The sequence below is a fragment of the Colossoma macropomum genome, unplaced genomic scaffold, assembly GCF_904425465.1.
Source record: "Colossoma macropomum unplaced genomic scaffold, Colossoma_macropomum, whole genome shotgun sequence".
Lineage (NCBI taxonomy): Eukaryota > Metazoa > Chordata > Actinopteri > Characiformes > Serrasalmidae > Colossoma > Colossoma macropomum.
In genome coordinates, this window is record NW_023494795.1 from 10,073,295 (window position 1) to 10,100,343 (window position 27,049).

The 27,049-nt window shown below is 39.6% G+C and overlaps 2 protein-coding genes across 5 annotated transcripts in view; one reads left to right on the forward strand and one right to left on the reverse strand.

The window, feature by feature from the left end:
- fbxo16 (F-box protein 16) lies at positions 1 to 23,128 on the reverse strand. Of its 2 annotated transcripts, none has more exons than XM_036581389.1 (9): positions 23,106 to 23,128; positions 12,147 to 12,275; positions 11,061 to 11,096; positions 10,677 to 10,883; positions 9,305 to 9,469; positions 8,065 to 8,306; positions 5,776 to 5,881; positions 2,744 to 2,969; positions 1 to 658 (listed from the first exon to the last, which is right to left on the reverse strand). In XM_036581389.1, the coding sequence occupies exons 2-9, from the start codon at positions 12,237 to 12,239 to the stop codon at positions 630 to 632; spliced, it is 1,104 nt and encodes a 367-aa protein (XP_036437282.1). In that variant the 5' UTR covers positions 12,240 to 12,275; positions 23,106 to 23,128; the 3' UTR covers positions 1 to 629. The 2 variants fall into 2 exon arrangements, with proteins under 2 accessions (XP_036437282.1, XP_036437281.1); XM_036581388.1 differs by lacking the exon at positions 23,106 to 23,128 and adding an exon at positions 13,811 to 14,155.
- fzd3a (frizzled class receptor 3a) overlaps positions 14,969 to 27,049 on the forward strand; it is a 19,475-nt gene continuing 7,394 nt past the window's right edge. For 2 of the 3 annotated variants that reach the window (XM_036581385.1, XM_036581387.1), the window contains exons 1-4: positions 14,969 to 15,668; positions 16,496 to 16,971; positions 24,952 to 25,148; positions 25,674 to 26,691. In XM_036581385.1, coding sequence (XP_036437278.1) covers positions 16,777 to 16,971; positions 24,952 to 25,148; positions 25,674 to 26,691 — 1,410 coding nt within the window. In that variant the 5' untranslated portion in view covers positions 14,969 to 15,668; positions 16,496 to 16,776. The remainder of the gene's footprint in view (positions 15,669 to 16,495; positions 16,972 to 24,951; positions 25,149 to 25,673; positions 26,692 to 27,049) is intronic. The other variant, XM_036581386.1, reaches the window with a different exon arrangement.

Genomic DNA, 27,049 nt, shown 5'->3' on the forward strand with positions numbered 1-27,049 from the left:
CTATGTATTAGCTTGCAATAACGCTTTATTTAATTCTCTCAATTTCCCATAGCTGTCACAATCTTTTGATCAAAACATGCCATTAAGGTAAGAGCGTGGATTTAAACAGGTCTGAAAAATGAACAATTCTACTCTATACAGGCCAAATCTATGAGTACAATAGTTTCCAGCAGTGATGCGTTAGGAAACAGGGAAGCAGAGGGTTTACAAGACAGACAGTGGCATCTAGTGGCCATAGAAGGTAATGACAATTTCTAACATAATTTCTGTTAAACAAGTAAAACTAAGACCATTAAAAAAAATAATAATTCAGAACAATATTTGTGCGGTCAAAAATACACAGCATTATCTAGGAGACAAAATCACATAAATACTAGTCTAGCACGTTTTTTATTTCTGTGGCTTTTAAGATTTGTGATTATGAATTGCGAGTAACATCAATATTAAAATCTTTCTTGGAGGGTTACATTCACTGCTGGGTTTCCCCCCCCAATGACACTTCAAGTTAAATAATTATGAGATACATGAAATTACAACTTTGTACTCCTGTGATAAATGTAAACTTTGTAGTTATGATATGATCCACCAGATGGCAGCATGTGTCAGTCTTCCTCTGAGGCTGGAGTCCTTCAAGGCTGTCCTTCAAGCAGGGCCACTGCTGCAGTACAATAACACAGCATGTTAGCTTAGCTTCTTACAGTACACTACACAGCATTCAGACATTGCTTTACGAAGGAACGGGGTTAGATGTGACCTAAAGGGCCCATATCCTACAATTTTCTTCACTTTATTTTTTCTCATGAGGTTCACTTATAATGTTTATGTGGTCGATGTATCAAAAATGGCTGTCATTCAACTTTACATGATCACTTTCCATCCTCTCTTTATTCATTAGAATAAAGCTGTTTTAGTTACAACATCATAAAGACTGATAAACGTATATAAGCTCTCTTCTGACTGTCTGCCCTGCACTGTGTCTCATTCAAAAAGCAGTCCAGGCTGAAACACTCCTTATAACTTCAGTGTGAATAGGATGAGCTGAACTGATAGAGGCTGAAACGTAAATTAGTTGGTTATTGTGACGTTACAAAAACAATGAGTGTGTTTCCATGCACTAATCTGATAACTGCAGAAAATCAGAGTTTGTCAGTAATCCCATCAACACGTTTACATGCACTTAATAATCTGATAACTGCAGAAAATCAGATTTTGTCAGTAATCCGATCGTGTTTACATGCACTTAATAATCCCATAACTGCAGAAAATCAGATTTTGTCAGTAATCCGATCGTGTTTACATGCATTTAATAATCCCATAACTGCAGAAAATCAGATTTTGTCAGCAATCCCATCAACGCGTTTACATGCACTTAATAATCCGATAACTGCAGAAAATCGATGCTGTCAGTAATCCAATCAACACATTTGCATGCACTTAATAATCCGATAACTGAGAAAATCAGATTTTGTCAGGAGTCCGATCAACGCGTTTAGATTCACTTGAGTAATCAGATAATGGAGAAAGGGTTTACATGAGTCAGACAGCAATCAGATTTCTGCTGACTAGCCAATAAACTCAACGTGACGTAAACGTAACGTAAAACTCAAACTTCCTGCCGCGGCTATTTTTATAAAATATCGCTCCACTTTACCTGAAAATATGATCATAAATCATCTAGAAAATAAGAATATTTAAATAAGAGTATTTAAATCCTTTATTCTGTGTTTGGTTTCAGCTCCACTCCAAAGGTGTTTTGCTGCATCTCACGGCGACGCTGCTTGTTTAGTTCTGGTACCGCCATCTGTTCTCGCGCATGCACAGACTCAGAAATCAGACTAAGAGTTTACATACACTGAGAAATCTAATTACTGAGCTAAAATCCAGCTCTCTTTATTGGATTTCATAATCGGATTTCTAGATTGGAGTATGGTGTTTGCATGACCATTTGAATAATTGGATAACTGTGATGTAAACGCACTCAATGAATTTAAAACGAGCTGCTTTTGCAGTGTGGTTTGCGTATTTTGACCATTTGGACCAAAATGTATATCTTAAAACTTTAACAATGTTTACATACTGGATCAAACTCAGGGAAAATGGAAGGGACAATGTTTTTTTTCCAAGATACGGGACCTTCAAAGCAAGGAACTGAATTAATAGAACATAGACAATTATATGAATATAATACAGTACATACTACTGTTCAAAAGCTATCCAAAAAAATGGAGAAGGCAAAAAGGTTCTTTCCTTTTGTTCACACACTGTGTTCAAATGATTTAAAAAATAACAAACAGAAAAAGTAGAGATGCGGTGATGATATGCTGGTCCTGTGCAAATTCATATGTTTCAAATAATTAGTATGAAGCTGCAAAATAAAAAAAACAGTAAGTGTCCAGAATAATGAGCAGAGCTGTAGATGATACTGCAGTGACAGAGGGAGCTGCATGGGACCCAGAATGAAGCTATACCAAAATGAATATGTAGAACGGTCATCAAATCTTGAGGCAGATAAATAGACAAAAATACTGTAAATAGATATTTACAGTTTCTCATTTATCATTTAACTTCTCTGTGTTTCCAAAATACTTTAAATACTGAATAAACCATCTTAAGAACACCTTTTAGTGTTGCAATGTGTGTTCAGTATTTATCTATTCACAATATAATATTGAGGTTATTATTATATTTGAACTAACAAAATGTGAGTGTTTATGTGGTGGGATGTGCGCAGTGGTGGTCTTACTTGGTGTGCTCCTATGGGATCTCTGAGACACTCGAAGCCCCTCCTCACTCAGTTTAGGCACTGGTGGCCTTACTGGACCTGGCCGTATCCCAGCATTCCATTGGCTTGAACCGAGCCTCTTTTCCGGGTCTTTACTGGCCGAGAGAGACGCTAAACTTTGCGTCGCCCACTGCGGCCGGCTCTGTCTTCTCTTAGCGTCTGCCCCACGGTCCAGTGATAAGAACATCTGAAAACAGACACACAGCATGGTTTCATACTGAACTGACCGTCTACGTTTCTCACTATGCTGATGTGTTAAAGGAATGCTCCGATGTTGCTCCAACCTGATCTACATCTGCCACATCTGTAGCATACCTTGCTGACCACATACAACAATGTCTATGCATTTCCCTGTGTTGAAAGAACGTTGAAAAAAAAAGTGTTTAACGACGGAAAAGCTAATTGGCCAGTCTGCCCATTAAAGGGCCCATATCATGGAAAACAATCCATATGGTCTATACACCGATCAGGCATAACATTAAAACCACCTTCTTGTTTCTACACTCACTGTCTACTTTATCAGCTCTACTTAGCATATAGGAGCAATTTGTAGTTCTACAGTAACAGACTGTAGTCCATCTGTTTCTCTGCATACTTTGTTACCCTGTTCTTCAATGGTCAGGACCCCACAGGACCCCCACAGAGCAGGTACTATTTGGGTGGTGGATTATTCTCAGCACTGCAGTAACACTGACATGGCGGTGGTGTGTTAGTGTGTGTTGTGCTTGTACAAGTGTCTTAGCCACTTGTACCAGTGCAACATGCTGCCACCATGCCAGTGTCATATAGTAAGTGGAGCTGATAAAATGGACAATGAGTGTAGAAACAAGGAGGTGGTCATAATGTTATGGCTGATTTGTGTCTATGGAAACGAAACTGCAAAAACAGTTCGTTTTAAATCTGTTATGTGATGTCACAAAATCCCACACATTTAAATATCCACCTACATCAGTTTAGCTCTGTCCATTCACACTAAAGTTAAATGACTAAATGACTCCAACACTAAATGACTGTTTCAGCACTGGACTGCTTTTTGAATGAGACACAATACAGGGCAGCCGATCAGAACAGAGGCAATTTATATATCAGTTTTAAAGGTACAGTAACAAAAACTGCCTGTTTAAATCTAAAGGATTGAGAGAGGTGGGAAAATAGTGGGAAAAAATGTATTTTGACTTTTCTTTGGTACATAAAACCTCAAATTTTATAAGCAGTGCTATAAATGGAAAAAATAAAGTACAAGAGAAATGTCAGATATGGGCCATTTAAAGCCCATTTTGCTCCTTGTTGTGAGCCAGCAGTGTGCCGCGGGTCGCATCTAGCAGGAAATGACAAGAGTTGCTTTGCTTCTGGTGTAAAACCAGCTTCATACTACAGCAAAATCACTTCGTTTGTGAATGGATATAATTTTATGAATGACTATAGTGTGTTTAATACTGATTATGATCCAGTTTGATTGACCTTCAAAATGCTAATGTTTTAGGAGAAGGCAACAATGTTGATCATTTTTAATGCATTATTATTACAAGATTTTATCTCAAGCATTTTTGGACCATTTCTTTTGGTCCGTTCATCATCATATATTCACATATTGTAAGGTCAGCTGCGGTACTCAAATGATGTAAAAAAACAAAAAAACAAAAACAAATATTGGAATAAATGGAGATGGGTTTGATATGACAAAGACTATATATGAAATTACCATTTACTTGCCCAATGAAATGGGACCCTCAAATAAAAAAATATATATAATAAAAATAAAAAAAACATTACTTCATTAACAGCTACTAGCGCTGCTCTGTAGGCGACCCGGTCCGTCTTCAGTGATAGCAGAGGAGGGTAAAGTTCAGCTCCTCACTGCTGGGCTTTAGTTACATTTAGGGCACCATATGCCTTCAAAGAGGGGGGCAATTATTTATTATCGCCCACCACTAATCCTTTGGTGGTATGAAGCTGAAGTCAGATATTCACCAGCTTCTTGTTCGAATTTTCCCGTTCCACCTTAAATGGTGCAGCAGTTACATTCTGGCACTTCAGGCGTCAGAACTGCTGGACTATTTAAGGTGGAACGGGAAAGTTAGCTAGCTAGCTACTGAGACATTAGCGTACTATTAGCGATTTTTTATGCTTATTATGAAGAAAACAACCATAAAACAATGAAACGACATTAAACTAAGATAATACAGTGGTTATCGTAATTTTTAACTGAGAAAATTTTCACATTCGTGGGTTTCTTTGGTCGCTCGCGCAGCCATCTTGCCGGTTTTTCTTTTTTCTCTCATAACACTCTGTTTGGAGTCTCTGAAAAACCTCAGTTTGGAGGGCCATGTAGCCCTGACACTTCACCCAACCCCTCTATCTCAACAAAAATCGAGACACCCTACCCCTAGACATGAACATGCAAAACAGAGGGCTGAGGGCTAAGTGGTAGGGGTGAGGGGTGAAATGGGATTGGGCCTTGAAGCGTAATAGCCACACTCCAACTGACAGCTGGTTTAAACATAGTCAAAAAGCAGAAATGCAGATATTACAAGTTTCATTTCCTCTTTAATAAAGATCCACACTGCAGATATTTAAAGAGTTCATCCTTTTAAAAGGTGCTGCACTGCTGCAGCTTGTGGATAATGTCAGTTTATGGCATCTCTACATCAACAGAACATAAAAACAAAGTGCACTGAGCTTATTAGAGCTGATACCTGATGAATTAAAACATGCCTGGACATGGAAAATCATAACAGATAGAGATTAAGGTGGAAAATGCTGGAATATTCCTTTAAGATGCGTTTCGTGCCCCAGTCTCTTTCACTCAAAGGATTTTTTTATAGTGTGCACTCTCCCACAGTGCACCACATTAGCATTACTTCCCATGTTAAGTGATCAGTATGCATAATGCCTCTTAGATATGTAGTCTCTGAAGACTTCTTTGCACTCTTTTCTCCTTTGATTTGAGCAGGAGTCAGTGGAACAGTCACACGATGATTGCAAGAGCTTACCAAAGATTTGGCTTTGCGCAGCCGGTACGACGAGGCAGACAGGGCTTTCTTCTTTGTGTTCTCTTGCGTTGTTGTGTTGGGATTAGCTCTTCTGCTTCTTGCTTGTCTGCAAAGATAACAAGGACACGTTCACTGCAGTTCACACTAAATACACACCTAAAAACACACACGCGCATGCACCGTGCTTGTATAACAAGAGCTGCTTTGACCTGATACCACAATAATAGAGACAGCGGAGGAACCAGAAGGCAGAGTTATGGAATAATTGAAATTTAAGGGGAGGATCATGCTTGAAACCCCTTCTCCTTCCATTCTAACATTCTCATCTCTACCTTCCATTTCCTGTGACAATTCTTTTTTCTTTCTCTCACCACCACCCTATCTCTTCCATATTCCTCAGTTTTATGGCAGTCCTACTACTGTCCAAACAGGTCGTCCGGCCTTCTGTCTCCAAGCAGAAGCCGCCCAGAACTCCAACCCCAGTCCTCTGAGTTCTCTCCCCTCGTTCAAACACACAGTCTGCCCTCATACTATCACCACATGTTGAGGGCACAGTCCAAGCTCGCAAATTAGAGAAAAAAAAAGGTGGTACAACCCCATTTCCAAAAAAGTTGGAACACTGTGCAGAATGTAAATACAAATAGGATGCAATGATGTGCAAATCATGTAAACCATATTTTTGAAGGAAAATACTACAAAGACAACAAAGCAAATGTTGAAACTAAAAAATGAAAAATATATGACCAATTTGAATTTAATGCCAACAACACGTTCCAAAAAGTTGGGACGGGGGCATTTTTACCACTGTGTTTCGTCACCTCTTCTTTAAACAAAGCAAAAGTTCTTTGTTATTTTACGGTTTTCTTGAATTGTTGCACTATTTGCTCGTGCAGTTTTTCACAGAGTGGTGAACCCCTCCTCGTCTTTACTTCTGAAAGGCTCAGCCTCTCTGAGATGCTCTTTTTATACCCAATCACGTTACTGACCTGTTGTCAATCAACAATCAAGTGTTTTGTTAGCATTACCCAACTTTACCAGCCTTTTGTTGACTCTGTCCCAACTTTTTTGGAACGTGTTGTTGGCATCAAATTCAAAATGGGCAAATATTTTTCAATAAACAATAAACTTTCTCAGTTTCAACATTTGATATGTTGTCTTTGTACTATTTTAAATGAAATATAGGTTTTAAATGATACATTTTCTTTTTTATTTACATTTTGCACAGCGTCCCAACTTTTTTGGAAATGGGTTTGTTTGTGAAATCAAATTAAAACCAGAGAGTAGTCACTTTCTGAAAAACACTTTTATGTTTCACTTCACCTTTTATCTGTATGTAAACAAGAGCAGTGCAAAGACCAGATATTTAATGCTTTTCTTCATCAGCTTCATTATTTTTTGGAAACATATGCACATTCTTATACTGATGCTTTCAATATTTTCCAAAAAAGTCAGGACAGAGGCAATTTAAGACTAAGAACACTGTAAAATGTAAAAAAAAAACCATCTCAAACAGGTATAAAAGGAGCAGGAAAGGCCTAGTCCTTTATGAGCAAGGATGGGTCGAAGCTCGCCACTCTGACAAAAATGCACTTAACCTGCTTAATTAAGTAAGAAGACTAAGGTTAAGAACACTGGGCCTCATTCACCAACCATTGTTAAAAAGAAATTTCCTCTTAAAACCCACTTTACACAGTTTTCACAAAGATTCTGACATTCACCAACTGAAGAACAAATTTAAGAAAAGCTTTAAGAAGATATTAGTGAATGGGGCCCAATACTCTTTAATGAGTGTTCTCAAGAATTCCAGGTATTTTATGGTCAACGGTGCAAAAAATGATCAAAAGATCCAGGAAATCTAGAAAGCCCAGGACAGTTGCTTCGATCAATTGTTGTCTTCGGTATACAGACAATAACTAAGTTTTGTTAAAAGGAAAGGTGATCGAACAAAGCAGTGTTTCATGCTCCTGTCCTAACTTGTTTGGAACGTGTCGCAGGCATCAAATTTGTAATTGCAATACTTGTAATGAGAGTAAAAAGCTAAACTCTTAAGGTAAAACATTAACTATTATGTTTATGTGCTGTTTTCAGTTTAACACAGACCAGAGTGAATCGACTAATCACAGCTTTGTGTTTTATTAGCATTTCACATACTTTTCGTGGTTTGTATTTCAGGATTCTGCTCTGGACAAAGGACAGAGTAGTGTGTGCTGGAGTAGTGTGTGCTGGAGTAGTGTGTGCTGGAGTAGTGTGTGCGTCTGAATGTGTCATGATAGTTAATTGAAGTCTTACGCTTGTCGTGCATGCTCAATTGGGTCAAGGTTCTCCAAGTAGTTGAAGCGTATTGTGTCCGTGGGGTGCCTGTCTGAGTCCCTCCATGGAGGAAGTCCTTTTGTCACTGAGCCACACCCACTTAAACTCCGCCCACGCTGACTGGGCCCCTGATTTCGGCAGCCGGTCTCCTCTGACAACTCGCCCATCTCACTGCCGATCACCCTCACCTCAGGAACTATGAACTCTTCCTTCGCAGGTGTCTGGAAAACGTAGGAAGGATCAGGCATGGCAGATACTGCAGTAATATTTTGATACCGGATCACTACAATCATCACGGACAAGAGGAGCATGTTCAGTGGCAGTTTGCTGTCATAGAGCTGCTCAGCCGACAGACTCAGGAGATCCTTTGTCCCTTAGAGCCATTAGGCTCTTCAACTCTTCCCAGTGGGGCCAGAAGAGAAGAGGGAAGAGGATAGATGAGGACTGAATCTCTCATTCTAAATTACAGGTTTATTTTATCTACCTGCACATATGGACACCTTACTGTACATCTATTGCACTTTCTGCATACCTTATCGCACATCTTGCACATCTGGACACTCCACACCTAGACATATTTATTCAGTATTGTCATTATTTGCTGTTACCTCTGCCTCCTTGTACAGTCATTATTGCACTGCCTTTTTTATCTCAGGTTATAGATCCTATTGCATATTTTTGTATATTTCTAGTTGTAAATATGCCTGTAGATAGGTTTTTTGTATTTATTATTCTTTTAATATTGTATCACCCTTATTATTATAACTGTTCTGTGTTGTGTGACTGCTACTGGCTGCTAAATTTCCTACAGTATCAATAAAGTATTTATCTATCTGTCTATCTATCATCTATCTATATATCTATATATCTATCTATATATCTATCTATCTAACTTATTAGCATCATTCAAACTGCATATCTAAGTCACCACACACCATGTTGACTGGACCTGGCAACGTATTTCTGTATATTCTACTGTTATCTATAAAAATAGACAACCATCTTTAAGCCTTCTGAGGTCAGTCTTGAACGTTTTTTGTATTACCTCAAGTATAATCTACTTATAGCTGTCACTCACCCATTGTTCTTCCTCACTTAGTGTGCTGGAAATGACTTACGTACAGTGTTATCCTAGGTTAATCAACTCTCTTTGCAATTAAATGCTAAGACTGCTATCCTAAAGATTAATTCATACCTTACAAGCGGTGACCTTACTCACCTTGGGTCTGCTTACGTGAAGCCCCTGCACTGTCTCAACATAGTGCCTCTTCCACACACCTTGCTCAAATGGCGTAGGAGCGAAGGTTATACACCAACCAAGTCTCAGACATTTTGGCATCCACAGCTGGTCCAGCTCTACCAAGCTCTTCCAGTGCCAGCTAACCTGCCAGGGGTTCATAACAGAGAACGTCACATGAGTATTAAGAGTGTGTTAAAGCACATGGTGGTATGTGGGCACACACAAAAACATTTAAACATACCAATTAAATGTATTGAAAGTGAAAAAGTGAAAAAAAAAAACATTAAACATCTGCATGTTTAGTTTTGCACTGGAGCTAATGTAGCTAACAAGTAGTACAAGATTATATCTTATACAAATGCCATATTTGCTTATATTTTTGTATATTTCTAGTTGTATATATGCCTAGAGATGATAGGTATAGTAAATAGTGGATAGGTTTTTTTGTATATATTCTTCTTTTTATATTGTATCACCCTTATTGTTATAAGTATAGTGTAGTGGGTAACTCCTCTGCCTTGTACACTGTAGACTGGGGTTCAATCCCTACCTGGGTAAGCACCATACGCTATACCAATAGGAGTCCTTGGGCAAGACTCCTAACACTACCTTCGCCTACCTGTGTAAAGTGATCAAAATTGTAAGTTGCTCTGGATAACAGCGTCAGACAAATGCCATAAATGTCAGTGTCCTGTGTTGTGTGACCGCTACTGGCTGCTAAAGTTCCTTCGGGATCAATAAAGTATCTATCTATCTATCATATCATCACACAATAGATTTGCTTGTGTGATTCCTGACAATAATAACATTCTGTTATCTATACAAATGGCCGGTGAGTAGCTAAAACACAGCAGTAGCAGACATCTTGAAGCATCAATTTTCTTTGCACTTTTCTCCATTTTTATAGATGACAATTCATTATCACTTTAATAGTTTTTTTCCACATATAGTTCTTTTTAAGTAACTTTAACTTAGTTGTGTTAAAGTGAACCTGAAAGGGAATTTGCTGCAAATGACCTCAGTGCTTTTTGGGTTCACAATGTAAGCGAACTTTAAAGCAGACACGATTCTCTTTCTGGTCCTCTTTAGCACAGATGAGATCTCAGACCACTTGTTGTTCAAATCTCAAGTCCTTTAAAATGACCCCAGCTGTATATGAAGATGAATTATGGGTAGTATGGTTCAAGTTCATCATATAACAGATGTGATTTGCTGAGCCTCTTTCAAACCCATGGTAAAATACTCCAACAGCACAAAGCTTTTAAAATCTAGTTAAGTTCCCCCAAAAAAGCATTAAATATAATACAGTACTTGAAAGCTGGGTGCTAAACACTTGGCCATCATTATTTACCTGTGCACATCTACAAAGGCTCCTGGGGTCCAGGTATGAGAAGATGTATAGAGATATGATGCGGGGGAGAACATTAGTGAAGTCCAGAGCTTCCTCAGGCACCTGACTGCACAGAGTCTGCCTGAGATACTTCAGCTGGCCCGCGGTGCATCGGGAAAAGAAGTCTTGCAGCACCTGCTTCCTTTGGCTATCGGTCCACTTATCAAACTGAGAAACAGATATAAGACACAGGAGATATGAGTGATGTATCTGTACGTAACAAAAAAAACAGTTTAGTCATGATGAAGGGTTCAGCCAGGGGGCAGCCCAGTGAGTGTATGTACTCCAAATAATTGAATCGCCAAGTTAATTTAATACATCTATTCATTAAAATGCTTTTCTCACCCACTTCCCAAGCAGATTTCTTCTTTCTTCAAAAACCTGCAGGATTAATTGCACACAGAGCATAACCTATGTCAGTACTACTTTTGACAAATTGACAAAGATAAGGCACAAGTTTTGAATGTAATCACATTATTGTAGGACAATATGACAATATTTATTGTTATACATCACGTTATGTCACAATATGCTTTTTTTGAGCATATCATAGATATCGCTGGTACTTAACCCTTGTGTGGTGTTGATGTGTGTGTTACTCAGTGGTCTGGTGGACCCACCACATTATTGTTTTTTTAAATCAATACAGCCATAACAATTTATGTAAAAATACCAGATGTTTAAAATATCCAGCGTAGGGTTACGCTGGCAACGCCTGTAGCCAGTCAGCAGCCTGTCCATGTTGTCCACCCTCACTCACACACACACATACACACACATATACAAACACATATACACACAGACAAACACAAACTAACAGCAGGCCATGCAGGAGGAGAACAGAGTGAAGGACACAGCACCTCCACACTTTTATTCCCCGCGGGTTCACCCAACACCACATGTGTAATATAAATGTGTGGGGGGTGAACAGTGTGAAGACACTGAAAATGAGTTATTTTATATGTTCTTCACAGCAAATGAGCAAAGGCCAAGAATCTGAGGTTGAAATAATAATAAATTACATCATTTTCTCTTTTGGTAAACATTGAAAATGCGTCCCACAGACCTGAACACCACACAAGGGTTAAAGAACACTAGATAACTGCATGTTTCATTACAAAGAGAGCATAATTAGTCCTATTTGGTTGGATTTAGTGCAGCACAGGATGTGAACGTCATTATAATCATAGCATTTTTAAATGTGGCACTACTGGTTCTTTTTTTCTGATCCAACTTAAAAACGATATATCATGATGTATATTGTATATTTAGAAAACATCTTAGAGTATCATGATGTTATATTTTTGCTACATCCACCACCCGTATGTTGTTACTGACAATAGAGAGTTCCAAACTGAAGAAGATCTCAATAAAAACTACCCTTTTAGATATGATATAAGAAAGGCTGAATAAATGGTCAGCGGCACGTACATGGTTGTTGATCAGGTTGTGGTTCAGTGGTGTCCAGGCACTCCGCTTGGTTTGCATCTTAGTGCTGGGTGTCTCTCTAAGGGCGAGGGGCATCTTCTAACCACTTACACAGCCTCCCACCACCTATACCTATAAAATTAAACAGTGATGTCAAGCGTTACAAAAATATATTTGCAAAAATAAGTGCACACGTTTGGAATGCCTTACCACGTTATCTGGATCTCATAAATGCTCTGATAAATAGCAAAATCTCCAGTGCAGAATGGTATAATAGTCCTCTTGCACCATGTAAACTTAAATTAGTTGACTTAAAAAAATCATGCAAACTTATTGTCTTGAAAAAATTAAGTACAGTTACTTCAAGCTTAAATAACCTTTTATATGAATGATAGTTACTTTATAAGTTTTAGTGATCCACACGTCTGAAGCAAGAAAAGTTAACTCAAACAGCCCAGTCATTATAAATGGTTTCATTTAGCTGGCAATATTCTACTTTGTCAAGTTCTGCTTTTTCTTGAATTGGTTAGGTTAACCTTTGTGTGGTGTTCAGGTCTGTGGGTCCCATTTTCAATGTTCACCAAAAGAAAAAATGATATGATTTATTATTATTTCAACCTCAGATTTCTTGGCCTTTGCTCATTTTCTGTGAAGAACATATAAAATAACCCATTTTCAGTGTCTTCACTCTGTTCACCCCCCACACATTTATATTACACATGTGGTGTTGGGGTGAACATGCACCAGTGTGGAGGTGCTGTGTCCTTCACTCTGTTCTCCTCCTGCATGGCCTGCTGTTAGTTTGTGTGTGTGTCTCTGTGTGTGTGTGTTTGTATGTGTGTGCGTGTTTATGAGGGTGGACAACATGGACAGGCTGCTGACTGGCTACAGCTGCTAAAGGAGAACACTACACTGGACACTCGTGATATTTCTAATATTATTACATAAATTGTTACGGCTGTGTTGATTTAAAAAAAAACAATAATGCGGTGGGTCCACCAGACCACTGAGTAACAAACACATCAACACCACACAAGGGTTAACTTGAATCAAACACTCTTCCTTGTATAATGTATTGACATCAATTCTAACAACTCCATTATATTAGGTGAACTGGATCGTACACTTACGAGTAAATGGCTTATTTAAGACTAAAAATCATCCATTTCTAAAGACTCTAATGTCTTAATACCTGTACCGTTCTGTTAGCATTCATGGTGATAGGCTGAGCTGAACACAACACAAAACACCATCATGGTGAGAATATCATGCATCCAAACTTCACGTTTAGCATAAGAATATGCTATGACACAAAAATATCAAAGGAAATAATATTTATAAATAGAAAAAATATTTAATAGTTAATTAACAGAAATTGACAAAACCACTAACCACTTTTGGCCAAAAGACTCTTCAGTATGTGTGACTAATCCAAACTAACTGGTCTTAACTAGATTTACCTCAGTAAAGAAAATAGTATGTTACTAGATTTGCATTAGTAATATTAACAAATAAGTAAGTAAACAAAAAAAAAATGCAGATATTATGTTTTACAGACAAATGAACGCTGTAATTCACCACAGTAAGCTAACTCAGTACTATATGAGCAGCAGTTCATTGCTGTATTCAGCTCACTCAGCACAGGGGATTTCACTGTTTACACTCACCGGATTCAGAGAGGTGGTGCAGACATATTCAGCGATGTATCACAAGCCTAGTTTACTGGAGAAAACGAGAAGACTGGGCAGAAAACATACCATCTGTACTAATAAATTCGAGGCAGCCCTAATCATGATAAACATTAATCATAGTACTCAGACTCGGTCTTATCGAGGTCTTGCTGTCCTTGCCTGTCTTCTGTACTCAGTTGACGAGTTCCCATAGCGATGACACCCTTCGCCCCGCCTCCTCAAACTCTCACAGCCAATAAACGCGCTCCGAGCAGCAGACTGGCCAATAAGCAGTCAGCCCCACGTCCTCAAGGCTCATTTCACCCAAAGCAAACTCCTGCCTTTTCTTTTACTACAGCAGCATAAAGATCAGTTACTCACTGAATGTGGTTTAGAGCCCTTTTTAGAGTAAATCAGCTTAAACCTGTCCTCAAGGATAATTAAGGACTTGAAATAAGAGCTTGAGGTGAAGTAAAAGCAGGACTAGCTATCAAAACCAACGAGACTAGAAGTCAAATCAGATCCAAATACTCCTCAAGTGGCGCTATTTTCCCTTTTTGTGATTTTTTTATACCTGAAATAAAAGACTACAGCTCCGTGAGTAACAGCAAAGCAGGTCAATCAAAGAGCAAAATTTAAAACACAAACAAAACAATTAGGATCCAAAAGTGAATGACTAAAAAGTGAATTCCTTTTCTCAGAAACACAAGCATAAGCAAAGTACTGTAATAAACACTAAACCGTCCAACAAAGTAATCTTAACCGTACTTAAAGGGGAACTCCACCGATTTTTCAAAAAAATCTACGTAATTGAATTGGTTGAGATGTAAACTGAGTCATTCAGAGTGGTTTGGTATAAACCTCTCCGTTCTAGAGAAACTTACTGAGTCCGAATTGTTTACAGTGGTGGTGATAGGAACCAGACGTCCACCTCTAAAAGCTCAAATAGTTATTACACTAAAGGATTATGAATACGCTGCCTAAGACATTGTTTTATGACAGTTTTGTGATAAAGTTGTGGCTTAAAATGTATTTTAATCCATTCAAGCCGGAAGAGTACATGCAGGATGTTGTTAGGCAAAATAGTCCCCAAAAGAAAACGTATTTTTTCAGCTCAGAAGACTCGTGTAGGTTCACTGGTGGTTTTGCGCAGGAAATAAAATGGCTACCTTTGTGTTGTAGACATCGGGACCCCCGGTTCCTATCAGCACCACTGTGGAGAAATCTGAGTCTGTAAGTTTGTCTACAAGGAACAATTTGACGTCAAACCACTCGAAATGACTTTGTTTACATCTCAATGACTGAATTATTCGGAAATTTTGAGAGATTGGTGGAATTCCCCTTTAAGTACATGAAGGTAAGTTTAGTGTTGGTGGTCACTTCCCAGCTCAGTTTTACTGTGGGGTGATTGATATGAGCGCTGTTGGCTGGGCGCGTTCTCGCGGGGTGTGCGCGCGCCCGGGGGAATCCTTACAAACCTGTGAGAGAGAGAGAGAGGGAGAGAGAGAGAGAGAGAGAGAGAGAGGTCGCTCATTGTTAGCGCCGCCAAGGAGGAGCAGCTCAGAGTCCCACACGTGAACCAACCGGAGTACAAAGGTAAGGTTCGCCTTTCATTGTTTTTCCTCTCTGGAGGAACAATAAACACAGAGAAGAGTAGAAGCTGAACGTTGGAGGGAGACGAGCACCTTTCTCAGGTCCTCACAGCGGAGCGGAACGGTCGGTCGGTCGGTTGGCCACCTCAGTGGACCCGCTTCTCTCTCCGATACCAGCAGACTGTCATCTTTTGTTCGCGGACGGAGCTCGACGGAGGAGTCCGTCTGTTTCTCCCGGAGCGGCGAAGTTGGTCGGCTGTGAGGTGAGGACCGCTGTCACGGACAGAGGCTCCGGTTTTCCGCGGTGTGGTCGAGCCCCGCTTAAGTACAGCGCGGCGCTCGGCTCGCGCACTCGAGGCCGGGGAGGCTGGAGGGAGCTGTGATGCTAAAGGCAGCTCAGTTCACCTTCGAGAACAGACCACAGCGTTTCTCACCACCGATAGTGAGAAAAAGAGCGCGATATTGAGTCTGTATAGGCGAGTTTTATGAGAATATACTTCATTATTACAGAAACCTGCCTCGTACACACGGTGTCGGCCACTTTAAAGGAAACTCAGATAGCTCTACAACTTTAAGTTCTCCTCAGAGATCGTGAGAAATACTGCTTTTTTAATTATTCATTTATTTTTATTTTTATCTTACATTTTGTAGTCAATTTTGTTTAAAATTTGAAGCTGAATTTCAAGTTTCTGCGTATTTAACTGTTATATTTATCCTAGTTTACACCCTAACTGACACCCAGTGAATGAAGAAAGGTTAAACGTCGTTCACAAAGGCACATGATGAGGCAGTTTGGCCTGCATTTTGCTCTTAAAGTCTGTGTTATTTGATTGTCACAGATATTTGATTTTAATGCCACTGGTATTCTGTCACAATACAATATTAATTACATCTCTCACAATGCAGTAGCTTTCATAAAGGTTATTTTACAGTTCAGTCTGACCACTGATGGCTTTAACTGCTTAAACCTGATGGCTGACAGCTGAAATATGACCATATGAGTTTTTTTCACTATGAGTTCCTTATCCAGTTAGATGGTAATTTTGTAGTGCCTTCATAGTCATCATTTAGGCCTCTCTTTCTTCCTCAGACGCGATGACGCTGTGAAAACCAGTCAAGAAGGTGTAAAAAAGCCATGCAGGTCAACCAAAGATCCACCTTTGTTAGATAACGGAGATCCATTGAGAAGACCTGCCAGTTCCGCCACTGCAAAGCAACAATGGAGACAACCTACCCCACCCATGTCACCTCTGGAATCAATGAGGAGACGGAGGCTTTCTGGCTTTCCTAACACCCACCAAATCCTCACAGACGTACGGCTTAGAGCGGGACCTGACCGGTCTTGCCAAGCTCAGAGCTGAATTTCAGACAATGGGTCTCGTTTGGATTGTCACGTCCATGCTGACGGCATGCGCAGCCATCAACATAGGGTCAACAGGCAGTCACAGCACGTTCACCTGTGAGCCCATCACGCTGCGGATGTGCCAGGGTCTCTCCTACAACACCACCTTTATGCCCAACTTGCTCAACCACTACGACCAGCAGACTGCAGCCCTCGCCATGGAGGTAAAATATCCTAGTTTCTGAAAAACATGCATTGTGTTTGATTAAAATATGTGATACATGGGTGAGTTTATGTCCACGCTGCAGGGGCTGCATTCAAACATCAAAGTGTAGATCACACTAGGGCTGAACGATTTTGGGAAAATATCGATTGCGATTTTTCCGTCTAGTATTGCGACTGAAATTTAAATTGCGTTTTTTTTTAATATAAATTGAAATTATGAGTCTTATTTCGGCCAAGAAGACCAGAATATCCACCTTTCTTGGCTTGAGGCTCGACCCCTGAACGCAGCGTGCCCAACTGCCAGTGAGTTGTGGTTGTGATGTCACAACACACAGAGGTTTGATTTCCTCTGATTGGTCTAACTCATCTACAGGCATTTCATGAGGCTCAATTTCCCCTCTTAAAACCCAAAACAGCATTTTTGCTAATGTACACACTTAAAAAAGATTGTTCTTCAGTGTTCTTTAATAAAGATATATATCTGTGTAATACACTCAATGACAAATTTGCATACTTAAAAGTTCTTTGCATGGTGAAATGGTTCTTCAGATTGATGGAGAACGTGTTATATATGGTATATAGCACCTTTTTGGAAAGGGTTTGATATAGCACCAAAATGTTCTTCTGTTGTTACAAACTTGACATTGTAACAACCGCAGAACCCTTTTTGGTGCTGTATAGAACCATATACAGCACAATTTCCATCAGTCTGAAGAATCTTTGAGTGTTCTATATAGAACCACTGTCATTACTAAAGAACCATCTTACTTAAGGCCTGTGAAGAACTATTTTTTTAAGAGTGTAGGCTATAATAAAAAAATTGCACTTAAATTGCGATTTCGATATAAAACGATCAATCTTTCAACCCTAGATCAGACAGAAATCATATGTTGACCATTTGTATACTTCTAAACATAACTTGAAAAGCAGAATTGGTGTGCCGTGACTGCCGTGACTGCCGTGATTTTTAGCTAACCTTATTTGTTAGGCACACATCTAGCTTTATGAAGCATACAGAATTCAGTATAACTCACGTTAACTTTTTTGATCAAACAAAATTATTTTAAAAAATGCCTTTACAAATGTTTAACACACATTGTTTTATCACTTATCTTTTTCCTTTATCGTCTCCTCCTTGGAAAAAAGACGGTAGAAAACATTATGCTGCTGTCAGAAGACAACCATGCACCATTTTTGTCGTTTTTCAGTTTTTGACATAATTTGAAAATGCCTGTTGTCCTTTACATTGTTTGTAAATTTCATGATAAATGGAGCAAAAGAAACGGGTCAAAACGATGTGGAAAAAGTCTGGTTCCATTGACTTACATTAAAAGATAAGTAGGTTTTTTCCTTTTACTGTAAAGTTCTCATTTTTGAGATACAAGGTTTTCTTCCGACAACAGCGATTATGTACATTACTTGTACAAATATTTAAACACAACACCACTATACACAACACAACACTATGTTATATATGTAATTAATTGTATACATAACACCTAACATAAAAGACAAACCTGGCAGACTTAGAGATTATATTATTTATACTCTTATTTGTGCAGTGATCAGTTCGTTTTGTCTTTTTGCTTTCTTTTCACTAACTTAGATCACAATATAAAAAATATTAAAGAGGAAATTAAGCTTTAATCTGTCTTTTTGGGACTATTAGCTAAGTCATAATTTCTTGGCTGATGTATCGTGCTGCACTGAACAGATTTGGCTGCTATGGTTTCTTTTCTATTCACTTACTGTTAACGGTGCAGTACTTTATGTGCAGGTCTTGCTGATGGTTAATGGAGTTTGTGCACTCTGTTTACCTTGAATGCACTATAATCTCAGTATCTGCGGTCATAATGGCTGGATTGATGCCGGCAGCTGGTTAATCTTCTCTGCTGGACGGCTCTATACGGTTGATTCAGACGGAAAGCTCCTACATTAGCTTGTTAGCATGAACACTGTAGCTCTGCTGATGGCCTACAGCTCCTGCAAATCCTGCTTTTCTGGTTCTTATTGAGTCCGGCCTTCGTAGATAAAAGTCGGAATCAGAGACCGAGAGGGATGAGAAAAGAGGGGGAGAGGGAATGAAAGGATGGAGATGAGCCCGGAACGCCCATCTGCTCAGCCTCCTGTTTATCTGTGTAGAAAGCCAGCGTTACATAACCCCATGGACTGTAGCAGCCACAGCTTAGGGCTGCGTGTTCTCTTTCTCACATAGATACATTCACACGCGCAGCTTAGTGACACTGACCATCCTGTACCATACGCAGTGAAATCGCTAGTTAGGTTTGATTGAGCTCGGCTCTATAAGTTAATCCAACATTGGTGGTTCAGGTTAAAGAACATAAGAGTTATACTGACGTACGGTTCTAGCACTGACCGTTCCACACGGTCACCTGCTGTTTATCTACTACACCTCATCTCACATTTTTTATATTTAGAGCATTAATTATTTATCCTAATTACAACTGATTACTGACTACTACTATGACCATAAGTTTACCGATTTCACTGTTAATATACAGTATAATTATTTGTCGATACTAAATTTTGAATATTCTTGCACACATGCTAGTGTCTTATTTACATGAGGCCTTTAACACTGCTCCAAATTTGTTTGGCATTATAGAACCTCTTATTTAAATTTGTTAGGTTAGCATTTCATTTATTAAAGTATATTACATATGTTATAAATACATATCACTGCTGTCAAAAGAAAATCTTGTATCTCCATTTTTGTCGTTTTTCAGTTTTTGACGTAATTTGAAAATACCTGTTACCCTTTACATTGTTTGTAAATTTCATGATGAATGGACAAAAAGAATCGGCCCATAATGACTTGGAAAAAAATTCTGGTTCCATTGACTTACATTAAAAGTAAAGTGGGTTTTTTCTTTCTCCTGTAAAGTTACCATTTTGGAGATACGAGGTTTTCTTACGACAACAGCGATATTCAACTTTTGCCTTCAGAGAAGATTTAACAATTTAAACGTTTTTGTCATGTTATATATTGTATGTTATTGCAAATCTAAGATTTCTAGATTTTTTTATCATTTGTTGATCTGAATTATAGGATTTTTTTTTCCTGTGAAAAATTAACTGCAATATTTTTTAGGAAAAGAAATAAAAAATTTGGGCTGATGCTGCTAATCCACACATGTATTTGGATAAGCACGACTATTTGTATGCATAAAACAAAGTGAAATCAAATCAGCATTAAGTATCGTTCAGTATCTGATATCAAATCATGATAGTGATATAGTGATTTTAAGCAGTTGGCTGGCAGTACCGATATGGTACTAATCTAATTGCGCATCCAGAAGAAACGTAGCAAATGAGAACTCAATTATTTCAGAGCCCTGCTTATCACCCTTCCATCTTGGCACGATTCTTGTCTTGGAGAATGCAAAACTAATGGGTGAAGAAAAGAGCACTGAAGACTGACATGTGACTTTCAGTGGGAATTAGATCCATTGAAAAGCTGAGATCATGACTAGGAGAAAGACCGAAGTGTTCCTTTGAATCTGTGCAGTCATTTTTGAGTCGGCTGGTTTGCTTGAATGAAATAGAATTTGTACATAAAAATGCTAACTACAAACATTTTTAAGGCCCATTATTTTAGTTTTGGCACCACCAAAACAGATTACAGGGTTCCAGCTTTGAGATTCAAATGGGCTGCTGCACAGGGCAGTTGTTTTTGGCCTGAACTCTGGGTAACCTCATTTGTAAAATGGGACGTTTGCCTGAGGGATGAGAATAAGGGACTGTTGCGGTGTTTGCAGAGTGACAGGGATAGCTGAGCAAGATTTGTGTTGTCATGGACTAAAAGTACGGGTCAAGCAAATGCTGTCCTGTACTTATCCTTTGTGTAAACCGAGTACTGTTTTTATGTTTTTTCTTTTTTTGCCTCAGCTATGTAGCGGTGACTGATGGCTAAGAGATCGACATATTTAACCCTTTTGCTGTTGTGTAAAAAGGCTTGAATGCTTAACCTCATTGAAACTGGACAGTGAGCCTTCTCTTTTTAAATTACTGTAATATATATATATATATATATATATATATATATAAATATACAAAATAATGTTAATGGAGAAAATAAGAGATACACAGCATTATTTTTTCTTTTTTTCCTGCTGTACCTGGCTAGTGTTGTTAAAAATATTGTTTTTATTAATTATGAAACACAAAGTGAGAGTATATATATATATATATATATATATATATATATATATATATATATATATATATATATATATATACTCGCACTTTGATATCTCCATTTTTGTGTTTTTTTTTTAGTTTTTGACATAATTTAATACCTGTTGCCCTTTACATTGTGTGTAAATTTCATGAAGAATGGGCCAACAGAAATGGCCCAAAATGACTTCGGAAAATGTCTGGTTCCATTGACTTACATTAAAAGTAAAGTAGGTTTTTTCCTTCTCCTGTAAAGTTACCATTTTGTAGATAATAGGTTCTCTTCCGACAGTAGTGATACATACATATATATATATATATATATATATATATATATATATATATAGTTAAAATTGATTCCTGTTTGGGTAAAAACCAAAAAATGTTCATATAAACGTTCATGTTTTGTAGGATACAACATTATTATTTTCCCACTTTGGGCTGTAACAGTAATTTTTACACCTTGATTGAAGCTCAAACATTCATCACAGTTTATCCAAAGCGAGCAAGGATCCCCATTATGTCCCCCTCCACATCTCCAGCTTTTGTCCTTTTTTTCTCATTCTGTCTGTTTCTCTCCTCCCACCTCTCTCTCTTTTTCTTCATCCCTCCCCCCACATAAGGTAGTGCCGTTGCTTTGGAAACGAGTCCCAATTGTCTTGCAACAAAAGAGCAAGGCTTTCTCTCTCAAGAGGTGGTCCACACCCCCCCCACCCACAGCATGCACTCTGACCCTGCTCCATACACACCCCTCCCCGAACGCGGGCCGGTGGTGTATCACTGGTTGCCATGACAGTGGAATAGATATGCAGCGAGCTGAGCAGCCATAAGGAGAAGCAGGCAACAGGGAGGCAGAGAGCGGCACAGAATGAGTGGTTATAAAATCTGATTTGGAAAAGGGCTACAAAGGGCAACAGCATGACTTTCATAACCTTTTTTAATTTTAGATGTAAATTGTGTGCGCTGAAGTGGGTCGAGTGAGATTTAAACTGCTAATTAACCATTTTGGAAGGATTTTCTGATTTTCTTCCTGAGTTACTGAAATATGCCGTGTCTTTGTAGGGACGGAGGGGGGGAATGTAAATAAGATAATACATAGAAGTTTGTAATGTCTATATATATTCAAAGTGTTTTTTTTATTTTGTTTTCCTTACTTATTTGGTTGCAGTTTCTTCAATTTCCTACTTTCCTTAGTTTAAATATAGCCCCAACCAAAAAAAGGTCTTAAATTAAGCAATTCAAGATTGTAATTCTTCAACAATGAAACAATGAAACAATGTTGCACCTAATCTAAGATCCCATTATGTCTAATCAAACACACCAGCATTACACTATACTCTGCATGAGGACTTTATCTTAAATAGATTTTATTAACTCAGCTCATTAAACACTGAATTTTAGAGCCACGTCTCACAAGACGTCTACAATTAGATATCTGAAATATCTGCGCGGAGCTTTTTACGACTTTAGGACTGAAAAGTACCTTATAGAGACAGAAAAAGCTGAAATTGAATTCAGGGAGTAAATGACTCGAGTTCTTTGTGCATACCGATCTCACAGTTGACCCAACACCTGACAAACAACGGCTGCTTTTGTAATCCATGATCCAGGCCACATATCTGAGCAACGTGGATTCCTCCAAAGCATGTCACAGTACCTATTACCATAATCTGGTATAATTGAGCTTGATTACTTGAGAGGGAATTTTTGGCTGCCTTATGCGTTTCATACAATTGAATAAACCATGTAAGCAACGGCGCATGGCAGCTGTGTAGGGTGTTTTGATAGCACTTCAGGGTTCTCTGCTTTGCAATGCAGCTGCATTGAACTTTGAACTATATCCATTTTGTCCTACATGTTTTATGATGGTCATATTTTGCACACATTGCCTATGTGTTGTACAAAAATTGCTTTCAAGAGACAAAACAATACTCACTAGAAAGGTTCTTTTCCCTCAAGATCTGCCCTAAAGTCATACAGACGAACACACTGGAGTTCATCAGATCATCCTAGTGCATGTAATATGTCATGACAGGCCGTGATGAGATAATGCTCTCCGCTGGACCAGCAAACCAGGGCATCCGCTTTATTTATAACCCTTTACAGCAAGTATGTGTCCACTCATTTGGTCTGGGCAATTGAGTTCGGGAGTGGTGTTTTTTAGACCTTTTGTGTGGCGATATAACCTCAAGTAGCAGCAACAAGGTTACCAAGGTCCTTTTGCTCGGTACACAAACATAAATAAAATGGGACAATACGAATCACTCACGTTCAACATTTCACTTTCCGTCCAAAGCTGTGAGCATACATTGAATTTCAAGTCACTGAGACCATAAAGGACTGTAGTCCATTAGTGGGGGAAGTATTGTAAACAAGAATCAATCACTTGCAGTCATGGAAGTAATTCATAGTCTGTTTAGAATGCAAAGCCTCACCACCCCCTGGCACAGCTTTGAATGGCATACAATCAAAATGTAAGTACAAAAGTAGATCATCATTCTCCCACATCAACTGTGATGTTTCTATCTAAGCAGCTGTTTGAAGGCTGCACATACTTAAGCCATCTTTTTTTTTTCATGTGCGAAATCTCAAGCCAGGCAGAATATACTGTGTTAAATATGGATTAGGTGTGTGGAAAAGATGACTTGATGTGGATTCTTTGTGTCAAAATGGGCAAGACTAACATCCATTATAATCCCTTTTTACAGACGGTTTGGGTGGCAGCTTAGAGAAAATGTGGTGGCAACAATGACACCTTCTAGTTATGAATATGTAGTTACAGTATATTCTACATGGGCTATGGTTGGCGGTAACGTGTAGACTCCAGTGGTGACCGACAGCAAGCCAAAATCTGTGAGTGGCTTTATGTACGTTAGCATGCATCTCTCTTAGTTAATTGGATTTACTGTTTGAAACAAACAAGCCCAGTACGAGAAAGACCTCTTAATTTCAGGAAATAAGTGCTCAGAAGAGCATAGAATTATAACATTTTATTCAGTATGCAACGTGCAAGACTCTGCATATCAATTTCTGGAGGGCTTTGATAAACAGAATGCTTTAAAGAAAGCAAGTGTGTCATTTTACTTTAAATATTTATATAATTTATATGATTTGAGGAAAGATTCCACTGGACTGTGAAAGAAAGATGACCTCATCTACAAATTCTGAAATCAGGGCAGTTTTGTATTCCCACCCCCCCCCAAAAGCTATTATAACAAAACCTCAAACCCCAACGCTGCAGGAAGGAACTGTGTCTTGTCTAGTCTTGGGCGGAGTCTTCTTTTTTCTACCCCCTGGGGATTTGCATATTTAAGTCCAGCCTCCATGGCTGGTGGTACCCTCATAATGCCTCTATGTGAAGTGGGCCTCAAGGAACAGCATGTCTCCCCGCCCCACACAAAAGCATCCTCAGAGCTCATTTTTGCACTACTGGACTACTGAAAGGGGTGTGGTGTCTGCCAGTTTGCTTTGCATGTCTATGCTAAATACAGTTCTAGATCCCCTCTGTAACTGTTTGCCCAGTTGGGCATCAGAATGTATTATGGAAAATGGTAGTACTGTGGGAAAAAAAAGGTTTTTATAAAGTATTTTAGTTGGTGCATTCCCAAAAGCTGGACCTTCACAGTGGAAAATCACAGCGGCCATAAAAGCAACATCCTAATCCAAGACATTAAAAATGAATGAGACCCTGTTGTGGGGAAACCACCTTCTTGATTATATTAACTAGCAGTGCTGCCCTAATTAAAAGGTTTTTCTCTGTCCCCTACTGTGTCCTTCCTCAGCCTTTTCACCCTATGGTAAACCTGGAGTGCTCCGCTGACTTGCGGCCGTTCCTGTGTGCCCTCTACGTGCCTGTGTGCACCGAATACGGCCGCGTGACCCTGCCCTGCCGCCGTCTGTGCCAGCAGGCCAAAAGCGATTGCTACAAACTCATGGATATCTTTGGAGTCAGCTGGCCTGAAGAGATGACCTGTAACAGGTAACAGTTCTCAGAAGGATTAGATATTTTTGGCCAGTTTTTCAGAAGTTGCTATGCATGTTTATTTGCTTAGAGCCCAGTTTATAGGCATGAACTATAGGCTAGTGAAGATTTCATTAAGTCTCTGAGCTGATTCTTCATTTAAAATAAAGGAATAGGTGAAAATACAGCCTCATTTTGTCTCACACCACTTGGATTACAAGACAAATAGGTCAGCACGTTTTAACTCAAAAAATCAGCATGTTTTGACTGGAAGCTCAATAATAAACTTTTTCACATGCATTTAACAGAAGATATTTGGAAAGATCATGATAACCTCTGCAACTGCAAGGGCCCCAAAGTGGATACATGCTTCATACCTACATAATGCACATTTTAGTTTCACAGTACCGATTAATTTATAGTAATCACTAAATATTTAAAGTGACAAAGTAATAAATTGAGATTTTCATGGGTTCATCTTTAACCACAGGGCTGACGAAATCTGTTATGAGCTGCAGGTGTAACACAGTAATCTACCCTCAGGTTTCCCGACTGTGACGAGCCCTACCCTCGAGCAGTGGACCTGCTTTCGAATGCCGACGCCACACAGGAGCCAGCAGGGTCTGTGCAGCGTGACTACGGCTTCTGGTGCCCTCGTGAGCTCAAGGTGGACCCTGAGCTTGGCTACTCTTTCCTGGGTGCGCGCGATTGCTCAGCCCCCTGCCCGAACATGTACTTCAGTCGGGATGAGCTTCTCTTTGCCCGCTACTTCATCGGTGTGGTCTCCATTGTGTGCCTGTCAGCCACGCTCTTCACCTTCCTAACCTTCCTCCTCGATGTGGGCCGATTCCGTTACCCGGAGCGGCCCATCATCTTCTACGCTGTCTGTTACATGATGGTGTCGCTGGTGTTCTTCCTGGGCTTCTTGCTGGAGGAGAGGGTGGCATGCAACCGGGCAACACCGGGCCGCTTCCGTGCTGCAACCGTCACCCAAGGCTCGCACAACAAAGCCTGCACATTGCTCTTCATGACCCTGTACTTCTTCACCATGGCAGGCAGCGTGTGGTGGGTGGTCCTCACCATCACCTGGTTCCTGGCTGCCGTGCCCAAGTGGGGCAGCGAAGCCATCGAGAAGAAGGCACTACTGTTCCATGCTGCAGCCTGGGGCGTGCCGGGGGCTCTCACAGTTGCCCTCATGGCCCTGAACAAGGTGGAGGGCGATAGCATGAGCGGTGTATGCTTCGTTGGGCTCTATGACGTCGCGGCCTTGCGCTGGTTCCTCCTGGCTCCGCTGGCGCTGGACGTGGCTGTGGGTGTTGCGCTGCTGCTGGCCGGCATTGCTGCGCTTAACCGTGTCCGCATGGAGATTCCTCTGGAGAAGGAGAACCAGGACAAGCTGGTGAAGTTCATGATCCGGATTGGGGTATTTTCCGTGCTCTACCTCGTTCCACTGCTGACAGTGATCGGCTGCTATCTGTACGAGCAGAGCTACAGGCCTGTGTGGGAGATTACCTGGGTGCAGGAGAGATGCCGGGAATACCACATCCCCTGTCCATTCAAGGTAAGAACCTGCTCCAGGAAGGATTCTGGTTCCTTGAAAAATACTTTGATTCAAAATCATGCAGCATAAAATGATATCACAGTAATTCTCTTAAAGTAAACCACCTGTCAAAAGTTTTTGGACACCTAGCTTTTCAAACTAAAGAAGACACTTACAGATATTTTTTTTCGTATTTAATCGAAATAAGAGTGAAAGTTACTCAAAAGTGTCCCCCCAAACTTTGATGGGCTTTGGGCCTTAAAGGCCTGTCAGAATCAATGTTTAGCTGATGAATAATCGTCATATATTCATAATCCGTTTTTTTTAATTGAACTGAATTGAAATGAATAGAATTCAGAACCATTAGCCAACTGTGTTT